The 26146-nt window shown below is 42.4% G+C and overlaps 2 protein-coding genes across 2 annotated transcripts; one reads left to right on the top strand and one right to left on the bottom strand.

Annotated features, from left to right (window-relative positions):
- Window positions 1–1701: 1701 nt before the first annotated feature.
- On the top strand, window positions 1702–4194 carry LGALS3 (lectin, galactoside-binding, soluble, 3). Its single transcript, XM_009871460.1, has 5 exons — window positions 1702–1719; window positions 1994–2344; window positions 3039–3127; window positions 3409–3577; window positions 4039–4194. The coding sequence occupies exons 1-5, from the start codon at window positions 1702–1704 to the stop codon at window positions 4192–4194; spliced, it is 783 nt and encodes a 260-aa protein (XP_009869762.1).
- Window positions 4195–6558: 2364 nt separating this feature from the next.
- Window positions 6559–24431, bottom strand: DLGAP5 (discs, large (Drosophila) homolog-associated protein 5). Its single transcript, XM_009871461.1, has 18 exons — window positions 24191–24431; window positions 21997–22205; window positions 21453–21545; window positions 20423–20507; window positions 18574–18678; window positions 17341–17408; window positions 15456–15751; window positions 14921–15042; window positions 14703–14832; window positions 14225–14310; window positions 13501–13661; window positions 12064–12156; window positions 10693–10912; window positions 9313–9562; window positions 8892–8949; window positions 8018–8183; window positions 7585–7634; window positions 6559–6681 (listed from the first exon to the last, which is right to left on the bottom strand). Exons 1-18 carry the CDS (start codon window positions 24429–24431, stop codon window positions 6559–6561), a joined length of 2556 nt encoding a protein of 851 aa, XP_009869763.1.
- Window positions 24432–26146: the final 1715 nt, after the last annotated feature.

Raw genomic sequence — 26146 nt, forward strand, 5'->3', positions numbered from 1 at the left:
TGTGGGAGCTTCCCCCTGCAAACAGACAGTAAACCCAAAGGCTTAAACGCCCCCAAAAAAACCTCAGAAGGCAAATAAAAGCTTTGCAAGGTACAGGCTGTTCAAACAGTCCGGGTTTCTAGAAGAAGGATGGGGACAATCTTTTTTAGGAGGGTATGGAGGAAGAGCACAAAGGCTAATGGTTTTAAATTGAAAGAGGGTGGAGTAAATAAAAGGAAGAAATGTTTTACAGTGAGGATGGTGAAACACTGGCACAGGTTGCCCGGGGAAGTGGTGGGGGCTCCACCCCTGGAAATATTCAGGGCCAGGTTTGGAGGGCTCTGAGCAACCTGGTCTGTGGAAGATGTCCCTCTTCCCTGCAGGGGGTGGGAGCAGATGCCCTTTAAAGGTCCCTTCCAAGCCGAACCATCCTCTGATTCTATGATTCTGGGTGCTGGTTGAAAGCCTGGCTTAAAAATCACGCAGGCTCAGGAGGATGAGCGCTTTGCAGGGAAAGGGGTTACCTGCTGGCTGTGAAAACACGGGGGTTCTGTTATTCCTAAGGCAGGGCAACCAAATTTGCTGTGACCTTTGCACACCCGAACATTCCTTTCAAGGAGAATTTTCCATCTCTGTTTTCAATTTTGGAATTTTCCTTTTCTTTCCCTGCTTCCGCCTCTCCCCTTCCCCTCGGGGAAGTGGCTGCATGTCCCCTGATGTGGCTGCACTGGATTTGTAGCCCCACTGCCTCCAATGCAGCTTGTGTTTGCTGCTGTGCCCCGACCCCCTCAATGGGATTGTTTGGTTTTGGTTGTTTTTCAATTGAAATCTTTTCCAGATGATGCCTGGGGGAAGTGAGTAACTGGCCGTGGCTGGTGTGCGGAATAAAACTGCCCCCGTGACAGGCTGATGTCACATTACTCATCCCACCAAGTAGCTTTTGCCGGGGGGGGACAGAATGTTGTCACCCGGTGTCTTCCCCTCACGCAGAGCCTGTGTGGCTCCAGTGCTGCAAAAGAACTGGAGTGACAGTGGGGGGCTGCAGAAAACATCTCACTGCACTGCCCTTCATTGGGTTTTTTACTTTATAAAAAGTGTTTTGAAGCTAGAGTAAACCTTCCTGACTTGTGAGCACGGGCGACCCTGGCACGGGCATTTTTTTTGGGGTGTAGAACAATCACAGCTCTCGCATGTTCTTGGAGGGTCAGGGTGCTCGTCTGGTCTAGAACCATAGAGTTGCAGAACACGATTTGTGATGCCTCGCGGTGTTTCCTCAAGAGCAAAGAGCAAAAACCAGGTGAAAACCCATCGAGAGCCTGGAGGGAGCCAAAAGCTCTTGGGGCAGAGTAGGACCAGGTCCCTGTGGTCCTGTGTCCCCTCTCTGTGTGACACCAGCAGCATCATAAGGTCATCGGTGACGTTGCATCAATATTAACCCCGCAGTGGCTGATTTAATCCAGAGGGTGTTTGGGCTGGATTCACCCCCGGAGCCGTTCAGGCTGTTCATGGTGGTGACCCTCGATTTCTCTCGCAGGTACCAGAGGAGAATTTGCTCTCCAGTGCCAGAGTTCTGAGCTCTGCCTCACAGGTATGTGATGAAGATTTACCCATTCCCAGCCCGTGGCCGCTGTAAACTACAACTCTTCTCAAAAATCTCTATTTTTTTAGATGGTGCATGGGCAAAATGACTTAAGCCTCCTTTGTCTTTTTGTTTTAGGGAAAATGTCAGACGGTTTCTCTGTAAGTATGGAATCCTTTAAAAAGAAGTGAGGGCTGTGATTGTTGCCTTGCTTTGGCAGGGATGGGAACACGTCTTTGCTAACCTACGTAACTCCCCAAATCTACTCCACTTATGGCAGCATTTGTTAGTTTTCTGGGAAAAAAAAATGCATCCCAGGCTGGGGGACGGTCGAGCTCCTGCCCTCAGCTGCAGAAGCTGGGTGCTGGAGGACTCAACCTGACCCCAGGATTAACATCCTCCCCCTCACCCTGCTCCTCTCCCCTCTGTCCCCAGTTATCCGATGCTTTGCCCGGCGGCAACAACCCGAACCCCTGTGCCCCCCCACCCCAAGGCTGGCCCTCCTGGGGGAACTACCCACCAGGTCCTGGGGGGTTCCCAGCACACCCTGGCCCGCCAGGGACCTTTCCTGGAGGACCGGGACCGTATCCTGGACCACCAGGGCCGTACCCTGGACCACCAGGGCCGTATCCAGGAGGACCAGCAGGACATGGACCCTATCCAGGAGCACCAGGAGCGTTTCCGGGAGCACCAGCAGGGCCAGGGCCGCATCCTGCCCCAGGACACCCACCCAGCTGTCCTGGATTTCGGCCCCCTCCTCCGCAGAGTGGACCAGCTCCTCCACTGGTAACAGCTCCATCCTATTCTAAGAATTTTTGTGTCTTCGTTACCTGATTTTGGGACCCAGGGCTGGCCATCCCCAAGGAGGTGGCATGGGTTGTCATCCCAAGAGCTAGCCCACACCCGAGCTTTTGGCTCTTGTGAGACCCCACCTTGAATACTGCTTCCAGGTCTGGTGTCCCCACCATAAGAGGGACGTAGATCTGTTGGAAGGAGTTCAGTAAAAACCGGTGGCTGGACCAGCTCTGCTACAAGGACAGGCTGCAGGAGCTGGGATTGTTCAGTCTTGAAAAAGAGAAGACTTGGGGGGGACCCTATCACTGCCTTCAATACCTGAAGGGAACCTACAGGAAGGCTGGGGAGGGAGTTTTTAGCAGAGTGACCAGCGATAGAACAAGAGGAGATGGATTTAAATTGAAGAATAGTTTTAGACTAGATCGCAGGAAAAAATTCTTCAGTACAAGGGTGGCAAGAGTCTGGAATATATTGTCCAGCGAAGTTGTGGCTGGCCCCCCCCCCCGCGGCTGCCCCTTCCCCTGAGGTGTTCAGGTTGGATGAGGCCTTGAGTAACCTGGGCTAATTGAGAGGCATCCCTGCCCATGGCAGTGAGGTTGGGTTAGATGATGTCTACGGTCCCTTCCAACCTACGTCATTTTATGATGATGATTTCTGCTAACCCCAAATCCCCATTGTCTCACAGAAAGTCCCCTTCGAGCTGCCCCTGCAGGCAGGACTTGCCCCTCGGATGCTCATAACCATCACGGGGAGTGTCAACCCCAACCCAACCAGGTACCGGGAGGTGTCCAGCACTGAGGATGGAGGGTTGCTGGTGGGTCCCACTGGGTGGAGCAGGGGGACTGGGATTTTCTTTTTGTTCCTAAGAAACACCTGCCTGATGTGAAATAAAATACTACAGAAAATTAACATGTAAAAGCCCTCTCATTGCTAGCAGGGTCCATGGTTTTTTTTCTCCTAATTTGCTGCTGTTTTGCCAAGTTCTCTGACAGAGCTGACGGCTTTTGTAGACAGCTTTCATAGAAAAAGCAGCAAATACGTTATCGTCTTTGCAGGTTTTCGCTGGATTTCAAGAAAGGGAATGACATCGCCTTCCACTTTAATCCTCGCTTCACGGAAGAGAGCAAGAAAGTCATCGTCTGCAATTCAATGTTCCATAACAACTGGGGAAGGGAGGAGAGGACAGCTCCTAGGTTCCCATTTGAAGCTGGAAAACCCTTCAAGGTAACAAAAAAAGCCCCCCAAAATTCAGCCTTAATGGGCTAACGAGCACGTGCACCATGTGCTGGGAGGGTTTGGTCAGGACTGTGTGACAAGACTCACTGTAAGCTCTTCACAAGCTTTTTTCCCCCATGAAATAGATCCACATCTGGTGAGAACGCAGCTCTCGCTGAACAAAACCACGCAGTGCTGCTTCTCAGAGATAGTCATAGTTGCAAAGAGACAGAAATCGAGGGTTAAAGCACGAAGGAGGAAAAGTATGGCAGGGCTTTGGGGAAAGCAAAGGTCACCGGTGTTCTCGGAGCTGGGAGTTGCCGCACCAGCTCGTCTACATGCCACCGAGCTCGACTGAGCTGGCAGCAGCCTCAGCCAGTGCCAGCCTGCTCCAGTCTGTGGTTTAAAACTTCTTCCTCAAACAGCTCCGATGGTTATCTTTTCTGGCTGATGTGGGGTTTTCATTTCAGCTCCAGATCCTCTGCGAGGCAGATCACTTCAAGGTAGCGGTCAACGACGCTCACTTGCTGCAGTACGGCTTCCGTGAGAAGAACCTGAACCAGATCACCAGGCTCTGCATTGCTGGGGACATCACCCTCACCAGCGTCATGCCGACCATGATATAGCTACTATGGTGTAATTTTCACGCAAGCTTAGTGCTTTTACTATGGCTTTAACAGAAGTGCTTTCTTACGTACTACTTCAAGGTAATAAAATCTACTTCCACAAATAAAATTTGTTTTCCATAAGATCTTGGAAGACACGAGGTCCTCCAGCAAGCTGAGGTGAAATGTGGATGGATCTGAATTTTTGCTGTAGAGACAGAGAATCTCTTTGGCAACAGATGACGAGTAGGAGCCGTTTGATTTGCATGGAGAGGAGTACTTGGAAAAGTAGCCCATGGCCTATGGCCCCTATTCCTGGGAACCAGGGCAGCAATTTTCAACCCTGTCTTCTCCAAGTAGCAGACAGCCGTCAGGAACATGATATTTTCAGCCTCAGCTGCTCTGCTTGGTAGACCAGTTATTCCTTTTTCTCTAAAGGAATTAAAATACCACAGCAGAAGATTTTAATACCACTTGGGCTGTGAACAAGCTGTGCAGAATTCACAGAAGTGTCACCTCAACAAAGTTGCCCATTAGGAAACACAGGAAAATGGGGAAAAACAAAGAATCACAAGCTACTAGTCCTGGCTAAAATGATATATTTCAGGAGGGGGTTCAGAAGCAAAATCTCCCCCTAGACCGTGGCTAGATTAGTTACCCCTTTCCTTCATTTTGGCCCATTTGATGGCCCATGTCAGCGTGTCCCGAACGCACTTCCCTCCCGAGGGAGATCTAATTTATATGAGTGTTACGTACTCCATGGGATGGGCCACGAGCCTCGTGCTTCTCTCCCCTCATCCCTTCTGCATGAGTCAAGAGCAGTTCCAAGGGTGGGGAGGTTTACTGGCAGGTTCACTTCATGAGTCAGGCCGGTAAAAAAAAAAAAAAAAAAAAGGAAAAAAAAAGAAAAAGTATGCTCCCTTTCACCGTGAGTCATTCTCCCGACCTCATCTGCCAAACAGGAACATCGTAACAGTCACTACTAAAGTTGGGAGGGTTTTATATGTCTTGAACTCTTTTTATCGCCTCACTTCTACTTGGAGATGCCAAATTACCATGAGCACAGTGCTGAAAGTTCTAGCAGACGCAGTAGCCTGGACCATCACACTGCTAACGTCGCCTTAAGCACATATGTCAGGTGTCAGAAATCCCTCTTCACTGTTGATGGGACAGAGCAGGCAGGTCACTATGAGCTGACTGAGTGAAACTCTGTAAAACTGGGGTGCAGTACTGACAGCACAAACGCTGATTCCAGCACAGCAACACCGAGTCACATTAGCTTCCTCTATTTATTTCAGTGTCATCACAGCACACAGCTTCCAGGTGAAAACGGAACGCAGACGAGCTCCCCCAGCTGCAGTGGCAACACTTTCTGCTGAGGGATTTCAGTTCCCTTTGGTTGGTTTAAAAGAAAGGCTGGTGGAAGAATGTGTGTGTTACACTAAGGTCACCATCACAAGAAGCAGCCCAGTCAGGTAGTTGTTAAAAATATACTTTGATGTTACTACTCAAATAGAGAGTATCTATAGCTGCATCAATATATTACAGTCCAGGGAAGATAATTTGTAAGAAATGAGATGCAAGCAAGCTAAGATTAACAGAGAAAGAGGTTAAGAGATTTTTCATGTGAGAAAGCAAAGAAAGATTATGGTTTGCCTTGAAGGTACTTAAAATACTTAAAATACTCAGTAGGTAACTGTGTACTCCTTAGAGGAAATAACCCATGCCTCTTTTAACACAGTGCTTGGAAAAAAAAATAATAAAAAAATCTGACTTTGAAATACTTCTGAGATGCTTCCAAAGCAAGTGGTTGTTGAATACCAGGAAATCTCCCACAGGTAAGAATGACACAGAACACTGGAGGCAGAGGGCACAGCAGCACCCTCACACAGTGACCGAGTGGGAAACTGAGCTTGGAAGGCGGGGGCAACAGGCCAAGTCTTACCCCCAGAAGGTGCCCTCGTATCAGAAGTTGGGCACAGGGAGAACTGGTCCAGTAGGCGTCTTAAAAGAATAATAATAATTCACGAAGTAAGTGAGGTCAGAACAGAAAAGCTAAGAGATGGACAGTTCTACAACTTTTAGCAAAACAGGAAATACATCAAGTTATACACAAATAAAAACCTTTTGGGTTGTAGTCAGCAGGTGCAGTCATTGGAGATATATAACACCCCGCTACTGACACACAGCGGTACTCCCAGGGCTCAACGACCGCCCCATAAAAACATTACGAAATATTTAATAAGTTCCACTATAAAATACTACAGATAATTCACTCAGAGCACAGTTCAAGGGTAGCGAACTGCGTTCCAGATACCCTTTCTGTGAGGGTTTGGTTTTTCTGTGGTTAATATAATTTACACATTTTGAATTTCAAGTCACTCTTCATTTTTCCCCAGAGGAAGAAAAGGGAGAAAATACAATAAGGTCACTGAACGCTTCAGCTGCTGCGAACTTCTGGGCTTTGCTCTTGACTGGGGTGAAGGGAAGCTCAGCGTCCAGCGTGGGCTGTGGGAGAAATCAGAGGGAGAAGTGAGTGTTTGAGGAAGAGTTCTCTGCTCCATGGAACGGCACATGAAAGAAATTTATAACAAATTCTCCTTTCTCTGATAACACCTCCATAAAACATCAGGCCAACAGCAATTACTGTCTGGCAGAGCTGAATCCTGCAGTGATCCAGCAGATGCCAGTATCCCCAAAGGGGCTTGCTTATATATGATGCTGTTTGAAAGTGACAGCCATGGGTCAAAAAAAAAAACAAAAACAAAAAACCCCAAAAAACAATGTTCCATGTAAGCACCGTGACTTCCCTAACAGAAATTTTGCAAGTTTACTTCCAGATGTAAAACACAAAGCGAGTATGTGGTCCGTTTTGAAGACGCCCATTACTTAAACTCGGTAATCCATACTTTAAAGAGGATTTTTCACGAGGCCCAAGAAACTCTCCACTCAAATTCTTTAAAGGATTTGAAAGTTTTCTGCACATCTGCTTTACCCTGTTGAAGCTTACAGCTCTAAGTTAAAGCTATAAAAAAAGGGAATGGGACAAGCCTGAAAAATTCTAAGTGGAGGAAAAAGCCCAAGCCATTCACTACACTAATAAATATTTACAAGGAAATTCACCAGAAATATAATTTAAAGGATCGATCTGAGAAGAATTGGGCATTCTTTCTTCACAAACTTCTCAGTTCATCCCACACTCATCATATGCAATAAGAAATAACAGTTTGAGCCTGAACAGGGAGACAGGTTGGATTGTGGTTCGTGTTTAAAGGAAGTTATATTAACTGGGGTTGATAACATCTTCAAGAGTTTAATTTACTTCGTGCAGTAGCCGATACCATAGGAAAGGTTAACGGGACTGTAACATGCAAATTTGTCTTAGTCAAATAAACCTGAAGGTCAACTTACCGTGTCAAAAGGATTTCTACCAACAGGTGTCAAATGACTACATGAAACATCTGAAAAAGAAGAATATTTCACTTGTTAAAAAAGCTGGTCTAGTGCTGCCAAAACTGAAAAAGCAGTTGTTTTCTGGAAGAAGGAAAAAAAACCAAAAAATCCCCACTCTGTATTTACCTCAACTTCAAGGCTTTTACGTGAGCTTTCTCCTTCACATATCACATGGAAACTCTACAGATAAACCCTCGGGGCGCTGTTTGCTTATGTGCAACACACGTGTACATCGTACTGGCTAAAGGAGGTTTTGCTGTCAGCACACATGGATTAACCAAGCTACAACCACAGTCTTTCAAAGACTAATAGTTCGACTACCACGAAACCTTAGAACAAACAGAAGCCCCCAGCAAACCAAACTATACTGAAGCAGCTTGAAGATATTCACCTGTTTGATCTATCAGTTCTCCAGACTGAGCAAAGTCAGTCCCTGTGCCCGTCTCCTTCTCCGGACTGCACATGACGATATCTTGGCCTTGTTGTTCTGCAGTAGATAGTTCCATCTCTTCCGTGCCAGCCACTGCTTTTAATTCACTGCTAGAATTTTCCAGCGCCTGAAAAACAGGTATTTTCACTCTTCCTAGCCCTCCAAGAGGCTAAAGTGCCTGGAGTAGCTATATTTGCTTCTCAGAGAGTCAGAAAGAATCAGTGGGATGAGGCAGTACCTATGACGCTAGAAAGCTTTCTTAATTTTCTTTTTGTCAGTAGTAAAAAGGAATTTGTCAGCTTTTGACACAGACAGCACAAAGATGAAAAGAGTAGCCAGGACATTTAAGGGTTTCATCTAATCTACAGGTTTTACGGATAATTCAGGAGAGACGGGGTTTTGACTCCAGCCACCATGCAAAGGCCAGGCAGGACAAGTCTTGCAGCTTAACACCACGATCCATTTCACAGGAACTATTTCCCAAACACCCTTGGGAGCTTGAGTAAGAAGGAAGTTCTTCCACACAAAAGAAGGTTTTGAACTTCAAGCGCCAAAAAACGTTCTGAGGATGTTCCCCAATGAGACTTTACTTCAAGAAAAACCTATCAGCAATACTGCAAGGTAAGGATTACCACAGGTTTCCCCAAGAGAGCCACATCACCATCGAGGGATTTCTCATTCGATTGGGAAAGGATGAAGGAAAAGACATAAAAACAAGTTAATAACCAAACTACGACAGCCTCATTCAGGAATTCACGTGTCTGGGGTTAACAAAAAGGACTTTGTTAATAATAAATAAAATATGTAAAGCGCATACATGAACTAAACAACTCACCTTAGTTCCCTCTGCTGTGCCAGCAACAGGACTGTGTTCCTCTGCAACTACAGAAGCGCTGAGAGAGAAAACAAAATGTTTTCATTATTCGCAATTATTTCCATCAATTACCTGCAATCCTCTTTTGGCTTTCTCAACTGATCTTACAACTTGTACCACAATTACGCTCGCTTGTTTGGCACTGGCCGGCTGTATCAAATTTTCTGGGCAAAAAAACCAAAATAAACTTCTACCCCAGCAGTGAAATTACATCGGGGCAAAGTTCTTAATATTTGCTTGAGGGAAGGAAAAGACGAAAGGACTCTGCAACCTTCACCACTGCCAACTTGGAAGGTAACATTTAACGGGTATTAATTCTTTCAGTTAAAATTATAAAATTCTTTGTACAAAGTAAATTAAAAGCTGCCTTAAACACGCCTACCTTTGCGCGGGAAAAGCACCAGGGAGGTTTTCCAGTGGGGAAGTTTTTCCGATGGGAAATTGCTGCATTTCCAAGTTTTGTGCCGGGTGGAAGCCTCTGAGCATGGACGGTGTTTGTTTTGTGGTTGTGTCCTCAGGGTTACAAAGAACCGGAGGAATTCTCTGAAGCAAAGCTCTCCTGCACGATCTTGGAGTTGCAGGTTTTTCCGCAGTCTGCAAGGAAGATCTGCGAGGTGTCTTTGAAAGCAAGCCTGAAAAATTGTGTTTAATGTTTCATTATTACAACAGTTTCCAGAAGGTTCAATTAAGTGTTTGTTTGGATTCTAGCTAGGAACACTGTTTTCTGCTTGGGGAATTACCTTATACAAATATTACATTGAAATTTTATACACACCACTAGGAGAAATTGAAACAAGGTGATGAGAGGAGGTCAGTAAGTTAAAAAACTTAACTCTCCAGTTAAGCAACTTAGTAACAACTATCCTTTCACAAAGAACCTGAAATAAAGGGACTCGCTGGTTCTTATTAAAAACTCCATCTGATGAAAGCTGTCATTAATTTCCATCTTTCGCATTAAATAATTTTAATAGAATTAAAAAGACACAGATTCAGAATTGATTCTTAGATTCTCTGCTAGAGCTTGCTTAAACCCAGTGTAGCTCAAAGCATTTGAGGTCTCCTCTGCTAAAAAGAGGCGTATGAAAAAATTGCCGGTCTTGTGATGAGGAAAAAGATCTACACAAAAAATAAAAAAATTCAGAGGCAACTTACAATCTAGAAATGGGAGAAAAGCAGAATGGCTTCCAAAGAATCAAAGATTATCCGAAATACTGGCTTCACTTACATTGCAATAAGATAGATACTGAAAATAGAGCTGTATTTTAAGCAGCTCAGAAATTCACTATTAAACAGCTTTTATAACAGACTGAAACGTTTTACAATCTTGTTGAACATGAACACAGATAGCAGGTGTATTTCATTTGTAGCACTGAAGACAGCACCAAAAAAGATTTAGTTAAAAAACCTACAACAATTCCTGTTTTACAGAGGACGTGAGCCTGCACTGACTTTGATGAGCAGTCTGGGGACACTCAGATTAAAACGTCATTGTTAAACATGCGCTGAAAAAACCATGAACCAGCAGATTTCACTTCCCTGGCTAAGCAGAGAGTTCATGTTGCCACAATCACTCAAATCAGTACATTCATATTGAGCAGTTTACTTTGGATCCCTGATGTAATTAAGCACGAGCTGAAATATTAATTGTGTCAGTAGCGGAGTTGTATCTAGTACAAATAATGTAATTCTTCTCCCCAGTGACACTGGTTAAACTCTCTTTAGTGCTTTCAGGTCACAAAAATCACAATTAAGCTTCACTCACCTGGAAAGGTTTTCACAGGGCTTTCAATTCTGAAAAATCCCGCTTCAAAAACCACTTTTTCTACTTCTGGTAGTTTCTCCTGATGTGTGCAATCGACAGCTCCATCATGTTTCATTTTATCCCTCATAGCTGCTTTTATAGCAGCAAGCCGGTTGCGGGCAGCAGTTCTTCCAGCTGCTCCCAGCTTTGGTTTGGACACTGCATTTGGAACAGTCGTCTTCTGAAATGGCAAGAAAGTCTGGGTCACGTCCAGAACCTTTGGACAGAAGCATTTGCACGTGAACATCTACGTCGCTGCCGGCCAAACGTAGAGACCACAACAGGTCTCCGTTCACCGACTGTCACTCAGCTTGGTGATGACAACAGTCAGGATTTTTCATGTAGAGCCCACAAACTCAGAAATCTTTAGTACAACTGGTTTTTTTTCCTAACAACAATACTTTTTCTAACAACAATATTTCAGGAAACAGTAGGATACAGGGACTCCTAGTGGCAAAGAGAAAAAGTAACTGCGGGACAGACACCCATCAGCCAGTGAAGTCTCACCTGGCATTCAATTTTTCAAAGGAAGTTTTGCGTCTTGTACCCTCTGTAGGGTTCTGATGCTTACGGGCAGCTCTCGTGAACTGCTTTCCCTTCTGTTTCCTGTGCCTGGAGTTTCTTATCAAACTTGGTACTGCTTTTATGATTAGTTGAGCAGTTTCAAAGAACTGGATGGAGGTTTGGCAACAGGAGTATGACTTGATGTTCAGTCATTAGAAGAACTTATGTATTTGAAACTGAAGAGTAGATAAAATAGTTACTATAGCATAAGTTACTGCTTATTGCAAAATAAGCTTTAATTTCAGTTAGTGTCATACCCATTTGTGCTTCGAGAATGAGTAGCTTAATGCTACTCATGGTGCTGCCTTAATAGGACATGATTGTAATTTAGCACTCACTGCTCAAAACTGCAAAATTCCTGTGTGGTTTCCTTTTCGGTTAAGTCAGTGCCAACGCGCACGGCCCAGATAAAGTGTTCCACATCTGAAGGGTAAATTTGTCTTCTAAATTGAATGGATTTGTCTTATTAGCAAAGAGTCCAGTGACTCTAAAAGAGTCGTAGTCAATTCCTAGTTCTAATCTTCCCAGCTGAAAGAGGCAACTGGCATTACAAGCACCAAGCCAAGTGCACTTGGGAGAAGGGTGCGTCCTGAGAGGAGTTTAACCAAATTTTTAAACATCTAAAGATGGCCAGATGAGTAGGGCTTTAGAAGGAACTTCCATTTAAGAAGAGTATTCATTACTGCAATAGCGGCTTACTAGTTATTTTAGAAAACACACTGTTGCATCTTGATGCCTTAAGAGACACGCTTTAGGGCCTACTCATACCTTGACAATTGCTTTGCTTGGGACATCAAGTGGTTGCCACTCGTTGTCTTGAAGCTTCTTCAGATTATCAAATTTTTTATTCACATCTTCGATCTATTGGAAAGTCCAGAAAAGTCCTGGGTTTATTTCTCAAGACTTATCAGATTCACAACAAAACAGTGCTTCATAAAATCAGGTAATAAATTTAAGCATGCTTATGTATTTAAGTACTTTTGCTTTAAATACAGAAGCAAATTAAACCACCAACCAATATAAATATTGAATGTTCTTATACAGTTGACACAAAGGTTACACTAACAGACACAAGCATCACATTAGATGACAAGACTGGTCTTATTTCTGTAAATTTAAAGATTAGTACGGCAAGCACAGAATTATTCCCAAGATCTAACATCTCAAATGAAGGAGCTGGTTTATCACTTGGTCTCGTACTGAACTTAAGCACTTGGACAACGGTCACATTTAAGGAATGCAAAAGACCTCGCTGCGCCACAGTCTATAAAAACAAGCATGAGCTTTCCATTATGCAGGAAACACGCCATAAAAGCTTGTTTGCTCTTTTCAACTGCTGGCCTGAAAAGCTTCCTGACACAATCTGTGCTTGTTGGTGACAAACTAGCTCCGCAGCATCACCTCCTCGCAGGCCGATACTCAACACAACAGCCTTGTTCTCCTCAGGCTTTGTGTGGAGACACTTGCCCCGCTCGGTAGTAAGGCCACGTGAGGCCGAGTGACGTAGAGCAGAGCAGTCACCAAAGTGACAAGTCCTTTACAGCCTCCCTAAAACTCAGAGGGCACAAACCAAAAATGCAAAAAGGGACAGAGTCAGCAATTCTGTTACTCCAAGGGAGTAAGGGAAAAGGTGAGGAGGTTCTGGAGAAACTTGAGCTGCTCCTTGATATGTAGGAAGCAGAGGTAAACCCTGTTCTTCAAGTTAGTGGTTCTAGAAAAGTTCCCCTGGAACACTTTTGAGGAAGCAGATCAAACCCTTATGCTTTCTGGACAGAGTTCAGGATCTACGATTAGGACCTTAACAATAAATCCATCTCTGCATTTAATTTGCCTGGCTACAAGCTCCTTTGTTGAATACTGATTTACAAATCCTATCAAGAGCCCTTTTGACAATTTAGATTGTATTTTATTCCGAAACCAATGTAAGCATCAACAGAAAAAGAGAAATTAAAGTTTTCTACTACTTAAGCTCACCACAGAATAGGGTTATTGTAGTTTCTGCATTATCCTTCTTACTGAAGCATGGAACTCCTGCTATATATACTAACTGGTACTACTCACTCTCAGAAAGCATTAAACAATAGCCTGCCTTTTTTACATTAAAAAAGTCAGAATATAAATATTCAAAACCCAAAAGTTTCAACCTATTGTTCGTAAATAACTCCCATCAACTTTACTTTAGTAGATTAACGTCCAAGTACGTACCTGAAAACTAACCATATCCCAAAATCCATCTAAGTCTGTACACGTCGTTTCTTTTTCACCTTGTTTGAACTCACAATTATCCACCAGTCCTTCAAACTGTTTAAACCTTTCTGCTATGAGCAGTCTTGTCTGACCAACAGTGGTGCGAATGAGATCTTTAGCTAACAGCAACGAGAAAACAATAAAGAAAGCACATCTCGGAATAACCCATCATTTCACAATTGATTTAAATAAGTATTTGAAGAAGCTGGAATTTGTTTATTGTTTGAACTATGTTCAGCTAGAGCATACCTATCCACTGAACCACTCTGATCTAGCTACTCCTGGTGGGAAAAAAAAAAAAAAGGTACTATCGAAGTCTTTAGGATAAAAATTTCCCTGACAAGGACACTTATTCTACATTAAAACCTAATTTTCCTTTCAAAATTCACCGTGATTAAAGTTCATACATTTAAATACACTGAAAACGGACAACAGAAAAACCACTGATGTGCACTTTGTTCACTTCAGTGTCAACCACAAGCACGTCACACATTAGCTGTGTACATAAAGCACACCTTTTTGTTTTAGGGCAGAAAAAATCCTAAACTCTATCTTATACAGTTTTTACTCAAGTGCTGTAGACAGCGCTATTTTGCAAATATATTCGGATACTTGTACTTGCCTCTGTCCCCTTCAGTTACCGTAGCACCCCCTTCTAGTCCCTACTACAGTTTAGTCTTACCATCTTCTGGAATGTCCAGCTCAAATTTCCCATCCCACTGGAGGCACTGAGACACCAGCCTCTCTGTCTCAGACCGAAGAATGCTTCTGAAAATAAAGGGATCGTGAAAAAAACCAAACACACTACAAATAAATGAGGTTTTGGAGAGTTTTCTCACTGCTGTCACCACTTGTGACTGCTAAGGGTTGCTTTCCTTTTGCTTTCAGAGAAGCTACACCAAGCAGGAGCCATTAAGTTGGTTTAATTCACTGACTGGCTGAGCTGCAATTTCTTTTCTACTGCTTTCAAGCTCATGTTCCTTAGGACAAGGTGTTAGTGCCCAGATTCTCATATTCTTTACTTGCACTGCGATAGGAATGTGTCCCTAACTCAGGTCACTGCTGTCAGACACGGTGAGCTGACCTCCCCAAGATGCCTCGTTACCCACGTGAAGGGCCTCAGAATGGACAACGGGGAAGAGAAACAAATGAACCCAAACCTGAAGTAGGGCACATCATGCTCTTGCTCTCTCATATCATCTGACTTTGTTTCAGGTGCTCTCGTATCTGAAGAGATGGGAATCGTTTCATTCGATCCCCAAGTAGAAGTTTTCTCGTCTGATTCACATGCTATAAAAAAATATGAAAGGGATTTGTTCAGAACACCTAAGTGAAAACTAAAAACATAGGGACTGCAAACTAAATGTGAACTTCCTACCTTTCCCTCCATTCAAACTTCCAGTGGTTTGCTGCTCTTGAATGCCTTTATCAGCAGGGGAAACCGGACTCATAAAATTAAGCTCTTGTGCCTTAGTTTCACTGGATTTTTCAAATATGTTACTGGAAACAAACAAAAAGTACATTTAGAGTTAAGAGACATTGAGAAAGGGACATCAAATACAGCACAATACATGGAAATGCACAATTTAGAAGGCAATCCTACACACAACACGAGAGAACTCCAGCAAATCTTCTTAAAATGAAATAGTCTATGCAGAGATATATAGGGCACAGTCCCCGATATATGGAGCTGCTCTACTTCTAAAGCATGGACAGAATTATGGGTTACATCGCTTCCTTTGCTGTTGCATCAAATCCACATTTAAGCAGCGACAGCAACCGTGATGATCAAGTGTTCCAATACCACAACAGTCTGTTACAGAAGGAATCTTTCTACAGAAAGATGTTTTCTGTATCATTACAGAGAGGTCCACTTGTGAGTTTTTTTAGGCCATTAGAAGAAAGAATCTTACATTGGAGATTTTGAAAAATCCCAGAAGGCATTGGGTGTCAAAAACGCATTTGCCCTAGAAGGAGTCATGGGTGTAACTTTGTAGGTCGCTAAGCCATTCAATGGCCGAAACACGAAGTTTTGCGGTGCAAAAGAGCGTGTTCTGGGTCTCCCATGAGCAGAATCTGTTATGCTTTCTGCTGAGCTTTTTTCCCGGTGAAGTTCTATTGATGCTGAAAGTTTAGAATCAGCTGCAGAATCTTTCATCGCTGAATCCAGTTGAGCATTTTCATCTACTTCGTGTTTAGGAGGAATTACCTGTAACAGCATAAGCAGACAAACACCACAGCATCAAATCAATGAAGTGTTTACTACAGGCATGGACTGAGTTATAACACGACGGTCTGAAAGCCATCAGGAAGTGTGTAGTTTCAGGTAAGTCACTTTCTACAACAGCACACGTGTCCAGAAGTCACAGTTTAGCAACAGGCCCAACCAGCTTTGGCGCCTACAGGTCATTCTAGCAATGGGGGTAGCACTTCACTATGAGCAATGCAACAACCAATGCCTCGCCTCCCCAAACAGAAATTAAATTTGGAAAAGCTCCCACTACTAGGAAAAAAAAGAAAACGTTTTAAGGTGATAAGCTCCTCAAGAGCGGAATTATTGGCTCCAAATCCAACTAGGCCTGTTGAATAATCACAGTTTATACACATAACTCTAATCCAAAGACCAAAGAACAAGCTAAAATAACCTGATAGCAGAGGAATGCAGCCCAAGACAAGTGCAGTTAGGACTACAGAATGTCATTTAAAGAAGAGAAAAAGTTAATAAATTGAATCTACATTCCTGTGAGAGATGAGAGAGCCATACAGAGCGTGTTTCTGAAGTAACTATGTAGAGATATTGTTAGCTCAAACCAGCCCAAAGAGCTTAGCTTGTTTTTCAAGAAAATATGTGTCTTCAATCCACTTGAAGGTCTTGTTATACTTTAGCTACCCCTGCTTGGAACGTAAGCCTTGAGCTCGACTTTTAACACACTTCTTGTTACGAGATGACTGAGGTTAGAGCAAGAATTTACCAACTGGCAGCACAGAGCAACTCGTGCCTTATCTAAGCAAAGATTTAAGCGCCTCTTAACCTCCTATCAGTCTTTGTGCATGATTGCACCAGTTTCAAGACAATAGTAGAGCACAGCTGCAGCAAAAGGAGTGGAGATGGGAGGTGAGACGGCTACCTTGCAGAGAATAACATTTCCAGCTTTATTTTTGGTGGTTTACTGTGAGGGTGATGGATCACTGGACCAAGCTGCCCAGAGAGGTTGTGCAGTCTCCTTCTCTGGAGACTTTCAAACCCTGCCTGGACGCGTTCCTGTGTGGCTTATTCTGGGTGATCCTGCTCCGGCAGGGAGATTGGACTAGATGATCTCTAGAGGTCTCTTCCAACCTCAAACATTCTATGATTCTATGGTTGAAAACCTAAACATGCATTTATTTCTTACCTTCTAGAGTCTCCTATCACTACTTAAGCAGAAAAAGGAAACATTCAGAGTACGTTTCAAAGAAGAACGAACTGCACAAAATTTACAAATGCTAGACAAAACCAGAAAAGTGGGTTTGGCTTTTTTTACACTAGTTAAAACATGAGACATCATGTAAAAACTTCCTGTCCCATTTAAATCATTGCCTAGATCTTGATTAGTAATCGTCATCCATATAAGCACTAATCTTGATATTAATTTTTAAAATATCACAATACAAATACATGCAGCTTCTTCCCAAGATCTTATTAGTGAGCTTCTCACGACTTCTCTGCTTAAACGGAAGTGTAACTGAGCTACAATTACTCTCTTACAGGCTTTTAAATCCATTTTACTGCTTTTCCGTTTCAAATATTAAGTGACTTACCTCCTGCAAAGGTTTCACTGCTTTCTTCTGCTTTCCTGTGTTTGCTGTCTTTCTCTGTGACTGGTTACCTAGAAGGAGAGAAACTCCCAAAAGTCAAAAAAGCGGCCGATGAAGATAATCTTTCACCAGAAGATGCCATAAAAGTCCAGTGGCTAAAGACAGGGAGAGACGGTTTTGTATCTTGAGTGGGAAGTGGCTAGAGGGCAGACACGTAACTGCGGAAGTTCATTCAAAAGAAAACCCAGCCTAGAATTTAACAGCCTGTTAAGAGAATAAGTCACCTAGAAAGGAAAACAGATTGAGTCATGAATCTTTAGATGTTGTCACATACTAAAAGAAAAAGTCATCTTCTTTCCTTAAAGGCTGAAGAGATAGTGTCAAGCCAACCTGAGTTTAGATTTGTAACTTCTATATGGCACCGGGTTTCTGTGGGTGAATCGAAACTGATAGCATCAAAGGACAGCAGTGCTTTTAGCCTAGAGGTTAACTTCTCTCATACCTAATACAGGGGCTGCTGCAAAACATTTCAGAGAATACCTTCAGAACAAGAATATATACTAAAAATTTCCCCTGCAGTAACCATCACGTTCCTCTATTCTAACAAATGGACAATGAGAAACTCCTGACCTGAAGAATGTGGGCTCTCATCTCTTCCAGAGGTATCTGTTCCTGACCATGGACTTAATCATGAGTCCTTAAACAACAATACACCAAACTGGCAAATATTTACCAGCTCTGGGTTTGTTCTTTCAGTTTATAATGGATATTGATACTCTACACTGATGGATTTTAGGCAAAATTGTCCAATGTTGGTTTCAACATCTCGATTTAAATACTGCAATAGAGTTCCAGATGAGACTCTAAGTGACACAGTGTTGAGTCTTTTTCCTACATGACAACTTGGCATGGTTTACATGTAGTCAAGGTATTTGAAGGAAATAGTTACACAGCAGAATGTAGTGTGCTAAGACAGTTCAGAATGAGCTGAGGCATATCTCTACAGCGGAATAGAGTGCCTGTGATATGAGCTAGATCCTAAAGACATGAGAGCTGCCTTAGTGCATCATCTGACAATGAGTAACAGCAGAATACAAATGTACGTATGTTGTTTCCAGTGCTCACTTACCCACTACTAGATCTATCTTTTTGCAGCCCACTATTCCAAATACTTAAATATTAGGTTTCATATTTATATACTATAGCATGCATGACTATATTCCCTGCCTCACTTACCCGCAGGAGCAGCAGCAGCTGTTGTTTTCAGTGTCTGCCTAGCTGCAGAGGCGGCTGCTCTGGTGATTCTTACATTTGAGGCTGTCTGGACTGCAGTCTGCAACACTGAAAGCAATTATTAAGAATATTAATAAGGAACTGAACTCAAGTAATGCAACTCAGAGTTTATGTTTTGGAGAAATCAAATGAGGGCACTAGCAGTTATCAGTTGCATTATTTTGCCAGTATCAACAGGGTTGGGGTTTTCTTTTTGTCAGGTCCGTGCAAGCAGTGCTAAACATGGGCAGCACAGCTCAGTATTGGCGCCAGGTCTCAAGTGAGGATGATTTTGTTGTACAACGGTACCTCTGGGACTATCGAGGTACCAGTGATCTAGATGCCACGTACAAAGCTTAAGGAACCCTTCTCAGTGTTCCCTGCAATCACAGCCAACATCATCCCTATTCTACAGATGAAGCTTTCTAGAGTAATAACTTCCACAGCTGGAAGCTTAAGTCAACCATCCGTGTAACAAAAGCAATGTCCCGGTCATTATACGAAAGTATTTGAAGATCTGAATTTAATGTAATCTAATAAAGCATTCCTAAGACAAATTGCCCCTGAAATATTTTATAAACTCATCTTAATAATTTTTGTATTTTAGTATTGTTTCTAACATCCTTCAAAAATGATAGTGTTCCCTTGCACAGGAAAAATTAACAGAGGCTCTTTATTTCCTACCCTCCCTTTCCACACCTGAAATCTAGTAGCCCCAGCTTGGTTACTGTTCATACTATTTGTGTTTTTTACCATTAAGCTGCAAGTCTGTGGAAGCTAGAATGACAAGTCAGGAAAAAAAAAAAAACTAGATAAATAACTATAATATTTATTAAAACATTTCCTTTCCCAAAATTTTTACATTAGTGTTTAAACACAGAGTGCATACCTTTGATTCAGCACAAAAGGAATAAGCTTATCTAGTGGATGACAATTTTTGAAAAACTAAATGTTTTAATTGTTTTATCAAACACTGATGGTAGATCTTCTCAATATTCACTGAAGACATTACTAAATTTTATTTAAATAAAGGTCTGCTGCTTGCTGATTTAAATTAGTGACCCGAAAATCATTTTACTCTGAATTCCTGAGTATCTTGCATTAACATCAATATTCCACACGATTTCATCTTATTTACTTAAAGCATAGACATCACTGTGCTATCAGGAAGAATTTCTAATCAAAAGTATTCTACTGCCTTAAAGGTGTCAGGAGTTGGGTGGTTTTTTGTTGTTTTCTTAAGAAAAGCGTGGAATCGTCACATAGAAAGTGACAGATACAAAAGGAGCTGTTGTAAGATACAAAAATGTGAGGGTGCACTCGTAATTTACTGAAGAAGACAACCACGCTAGTGCACATCAGAAGTCTGGGCTCCTGTAGAATCGTAGAATTGTCAGGGTTGGAAGGGACCTTAAAAATCATCCAGTTCCAACCCCCCTGCCATGGGCAGGGACATCCCCCACTAGATCAGGCTGCCCAGATGGGGCCATCCAGCCTGGCCTGAAACACTTCCAACATGATGTGCTTTACTGCAGGGTGCCTTTTCCCAAATGCTTTTTAAATGCTGAGTTACACAAGGATTTAGAGACCACAGACTACAGCGTACCTGCTGCACACACAGAAGAAAGACTTCACCGGAAACATTTACAACTCATACAATCAACTATTTCTCAGGCCACCCACAATACCAAGGAAAATTCATGTTTTGCTTGTCAGCTATTCTTTATCTTTCCAGGTGAAGTCACTCGCTTTTCTGTAACAGCAGCGGCTACTATTTGTGATTTTCTTCAACAAGATCATGGGGTTTTCATACCTTTCCCTTTATCAGCTGCTTTGTCTGTACTCGTCTGTTTACGTCCAGCTTGTGTAGGGCGCGTGCTATGTCCGTTGGCACAGACCTACAAAAGTAGATAATTTGGGGTGAAGTAGCAGATATCTAGAAGCTAAATGGCCTAATTTCTTTCCTCATCTCTCTATCTTGGGCTCCAGTAAAACAAGCAGTCAAAAAATTTCGGTACAAAGGGCTTTAAAAAGTAAAGAGAAATTAAGGATAAAGTAGCTCGGTTTAGACATGTTAATATGCACTATCCAACTAATCAAAAATTTATTAGAAAAAGAAAAATATTTAAGAAATGGTTTCAGTTTACTATGAAGCTAGGCGCCAATTACTGCTGCATCTTAATACATAACATACCATTCAAAAATCAGTTTTCAGAAAGAAAAAAAAGGTCTCTTCGTAAAGTAATGACTGGAAATCATTCAAACGCATTCAAGTTTTGTAAGGCAAGATTGCTAGATTCAAAATACAGCTTCTTTTACAGATTACTGCCGGTGAAATTCCTCAACAAAACCTACTTTTTGATACAAGTAACAGCAGAAGGGACTGCCAAGACTCACAGTAAAAATATGAAGTGTTTTTTGAGTGAAGAATGAACTGACCCTTTAGTGCTCCTGACAGACTTTCTACATTCAAGGGAGATGCACCGGTTCTCTAAGCTAAAACCAAAGTATATAGCTTTGATCTCACAGCCTCACTATTATCTCCACACATATTTGCAGTCCTTGCTGATCACAATATTTGGTTATTGAAAACCCGATCAAGGAAATTTATGCATTTTTCTCTGTTTGTACTGACCTAATCAACCTCTCTGGAGTTCAGGTCAGCACAATGGGGTCTTACTAGCTTGCTGAAAGCTTTTCTGATCTAATTTGTCTTTCTCATCAGGAAAACATCCTTAGGGACAGCACTCAACTTGCAAGCATGCAACCCTGAGTTATGGTCTGAGGGGTAATCGCATCCTTTCCTCTAAAGTTATTCACAGAAGTTTCTATAAAAAACAAACCGTAGAATTCTTGGATGCCGCTGGTATGACACTTTTTTCTTCTTGGTTCTTGGCCTTTGATCGAGTAATCCTCCCGGAGAAAGCAGGAGCTGCCTGAAAACATGCCAAGGAAAGAAGTTAACACACTCCTTTTCCCCCTATCATTGATAAAGTGGACGAGAAGCCTAGCTGAGAAAAGCAACACGACCCGTGCAAAATGGGTCAAGTGGGTAATCTGAAAAAGTTTCAAAGTCAAGTGGGCTAAACAGGAATAAGCTCCGAGTCCTAAAATAACTTGGCTGTTTGATTTCTGGATGAATCCTGCCAGTTTTTGAGCTGAGAACATAGTTAAAAACAAAAATCAACATATCACTATTTCCAGTTTCTTTTTAAAAACAGAGCTAAATGATTCCCTTACTAGAGAACTAATATTTACAAAGTATTACAAAGTATTTACAAAATAAACTTTATTTGGCATAAGATACACATAATTTTGCATACAAAGAGATATGTGAAGATAGTATACTACATATACTTCATTCAGATATCCAACACTACTTATTACCTTCTCTCTTGGCTTCACTATCACTGGGTCTTCAGGTACAAGCGGAAGAAATCCAGGGGCGGTTGGTCTATATAACCCGACTTTAAACACACCCTTTTTTGCTTTCTCTCTCTGCTCTTTCAGTTTCCGAAGTTCCTTTTCCTCTTTATAGCGCTGGAGCATTTCCTTGCGTTCATTAACCCTCTTGGTGGCTGCATCTGTAGATTGCTCTGAAGCAAAGAGATGGAAGACAGACACGGTACAAAACCTTGGAGATATTTTTGAGCCAACAATAAGCAAGTCTGAAAATTTCAAAGAACTTTTCCAAGATAGAGGAGGAACGTACTACATCGAAGAGCAGAAGAATGGCTGGAGTCCGTGCCTGCAAGTTTCAGTTCAAGTCTTACAATGCAAATACACATGACCTATTACCTTGCTAAAAGCTTAAATTTTCCTAATTGTTTTAACTCTTCGCACTAGAAGAGTGTTCAATGGTAAATTTCAAAATACAAATACACCTCCCCAAATCTGCACCTGAGGGATACTGTAAATTCATATCCCTTTTTACAGTGTACAGGCTGTTCCTGCAGGGTTACTAGTATTAAAGTTAACACCCTAACTACTTTCTTAGTTTATTTGCACCAGTTTCTTTATTGAAACATTTGTAAATGTTACTGAAAGGTGAAGTTCAGGTCAGTTTTACAAACCAAAGTCTGCCTCACGCTGAGCATAAACAAGGCAAAAGTTATGCCTGGATGTGTATATCTATCTATAAAAACCTTAACATGATGCCAAACTTGAATTACATGTCTATCTGAAAAGTTAGCATCTACTTAAAGTTACAGAATCACAGAATCACACAGAATCACAGAATGTTAGGGACTGGAAGGGACCTCGAAAGATCATCTAGTCCAATCCCCCCGCCGGGGCAGGAACACCCAGACGATGTTACACAGGAAGGCATCCAGGCGGGTTTTGAATGTCTCCAGAGAAGGAGACTCCACCACCTCCCTGGGCGGTCTGTTCCAGTATTCTGTCACCCTTACTGAGAAGAAGTTTCTTCTCAAATTTAGGTGGAACCTCTTGTGTTCCAGTTTAAACCCATTACCCCTCATCCTACCATCGGTTTTCACCGAGAAGAGCCTTGCTCCATCCTCATGACACTCACCCCTTACATGTTTATAAACATGAATGAGGTCACCCCTCAGTCTCCTCTTCTCCAAACTAAAGAGACCCAGCTCCCTCAGCCTTTCCTCATCAGGGAGATGCTCCACTCCCTTAATCATCTTGGTTGCTCTACTCTGGATTCTCTCCAGCAGTTCCTTATCCTTCTTAAACTGAGGGGCCCAGAACTGGATGCAATATTCCAGATGTGGTCTCACCAGTGCAGAGTAGAGAGGAAGGAGAACCTCTCGTGACCTACTAACCACCCCCCTTCTAACACACCCCAGGATGCTATTGGCCTTCCTGGCCACAAGGGCACAGTGCTGGCTCATGGCCATCCTGCTGCCCACCAGGATCCCCAGGTCCCTTTCCCTTTATTGAAGATAATATAGCCATAAGTTCTTAAATTTCCTATTTGACACGATGACATAGGGATTGCCCTCCTTCCTCCACTAATCTTCTACTACCAAAATATTGAAGGTGAAAAATATTTTTAAAGAAACCTATTAACATTTTTAAAGATGAACTTAATTCCTTAAACCATAAACATCAAGGAGAGGCAGGGAAGCACAATTCAGTGTGTGTGCAGGCCCTGTTTTATGGGCAGAAAGCTAAGTCATCAAAAACTAGCAGTCAAAAAAATAAATTCTATATACTCAATTACAATATAAAACTACCCATTTCTAAGCGTGCTTTAAGCACATGACAGACACCAGTTATATGTCAGACAAGATTTTAGACCAGGGTTTTTCACTTCTTGAATGACAAAACAATCTATAAGAGACTTTCCATTCTTCCTTTGGCTGCTGTAGACAAATCAGAGCAAAGCCTTAATCGTACTGCTGGAGCAGTGAGGAGGACAAAGCTGTATCGAGACTTTGTTTTTCTGGTTTTCTTAACCAATACAATAACTGGTAGTCATTTTTAAAATATTAAACCTTTTCTTGAAACTAAAATGTCGGCCAGAGTTAGGTTCTTGTGACAATGCTACTAAGCCTACTTAAAAGACATTTAAAAAAGGAAAAAAGATTTATAACGAGTCCTTACTTACTCTGTTTTACACCGCTGTTCTCCTGAGAGCACGTTTCTTGTGTCTCATTTAGCTGACGAACGCCCCTCTCTTTTGAGAGCTGAACATTGACATCTGCCAATCCAAACTGTCTGCCCTTTTGAAACAACTTGTGCCTGTTCTCCTTTTGAAGCATTGATTTTCTGCGGGCAACTTTCGTTCTCAGGGCTTCTGTACTCAAATCCTTTTTGTATCGACTGGCAAACTGGGAGGTAGCAGCCATCTCGACAACCCTAGATGAAAACCATAATGGTTAGGAAAAAATACTGTGACATATTGCATGTGTTATTGTCATTAGTCTGCATGTTACAAAGCCCTAGGTTCTTTATGCATACCAAAGGAAACACAAATGATAATTTCAGTAATGACTCTTCACTATTTTTATTTTATGCATTTAAGGGGCTAATTTAAGCGGTCAACAAGCGTGACATAGAATGGGTAGGGGATTGCTGCATCACTGCCAGGGATTGGCCTGTTGGTTCGTTTTCAACACGGATGTTTTTCACTTTAAGGAGACAAGCAAATAAATGACAAGGTTGTAGGACAATACTTGGAAGCAACGTTGCCACCGAGCATTTAGATTACACCCGATCTGATGGCAAGACCATTCTGTCGTGCATCAGAATACCTGGCACCAGTTCCCAACTGAGTTTCCAGGATGCAACTGAAACACAATATTGTTTATTTCCAGCAGGATTTCTCCCGAATTTTTTAACCTGAGGAAGGCTCAACACAAATGTCAGTCGGTCTGTACGTGCTGTGCCAACAGCAATGGAAAGGGCTGCATCCCCTGAGCCCCACTGGAGCCTGGCTTGTCAAGGGCTTTCACGCCTTCCTCCTGGAGAGAGGTCAGGATCAGTTCTTGTGACTGGCGTTACTCTGTCTGCTGCCTTGGCCACCACCTTTTAGAAATTTCACCTTCCGTTACTTACGGAAAACATCTTTATGGAAAGGAGGGTGACACCGCCGAACTAAATAGTCAGGAGTTATCAATTTGCCAGTAAATTGGTAAACTTACTGACGTTCTTATTTTCAAGACAGCAAGCTTTGATCCACCTAAAGGAATCATCAGTGAACAGGACTGAAAAGATCAGTCCTGACTGTGACTGTAAAGATTTCTTAATGTCAATCTCATCCCACTCCGTTTGCCACCAAATGCCAATAACATCACTGGCAGCCCAATTGAAAAACCCAGATGCCAGCAGAAAGAGTACAGAAATAAATAACAATGAACTTCAAACTGTATATATTAATGGAAAATGGAGGTTAATTCATGAGCATCCCAAATAACCATCTTTGAACTGACCTCATCAGTAATTCCCCCAGTATCACAAAAAGTCACAAAGCAAACAGAGGGAATATCCCTCTACCTGCCTCCTAGCAGAAGCAGGCTTTTTGAGCCTGGTGGATGAAAATCATTCCTAAAAGCAGCAGCCATCCTCAAGTCTCTAACCCATCCTTTGTGGGCTTTCAGAACAAATCCCCTATATTTGCCTTAAACATGTTCTGTGACTACAACAGTCCTCCTAAAGTGCATGTACAATTTTTAATCAAGTTCCTTGACTGAAGGCAACAATCTATATCCACAGAATATGCACAGGGAAGCTTATGGAAAGCTGCATTTGCCTTAAATAGTGATAAATATTCAGCACATTTAAAGAATTTTTATGCTCCACTTTCTACTTTGAACACTATTTTCCTAGTCACTGCAGTATAAGCCCTCTTCTCCAATGAATAAACCTCAAGAGCAAGTAATCGATGCTTCCGTAAGTAACCTTGCAGAGGAATTCATCGAAAACTTGAAGAAATATGATATAAGCAGATACACAGAGAGAGCTTCTCACATCCCAGGTCAGCAAAAGCAACACAAAAGGCTACCCGCTATCTCTTCAGGCTTATTAAAAGCGTATTGCATACTCAACGACCGAAACGCCTCTC

This window comes from Apaloderma vittatum, unplaced genomic scaffold (genome assembly GCF_000703405.1).
Source record: "Apaloderma vittatum isolate BGI_N311 unplaced genomic scaffold, ASM70340v1 scaffold23866, whole genome shotgun sequence".
In the NCBI taxonomy this organism is placed as follows: domain Eukaryota; kingdom Metazoa; phylum Chordata; class Aves; order Trogoniformes; family Trogonidae; genus Apaloderma; species Apaloderma vittatum.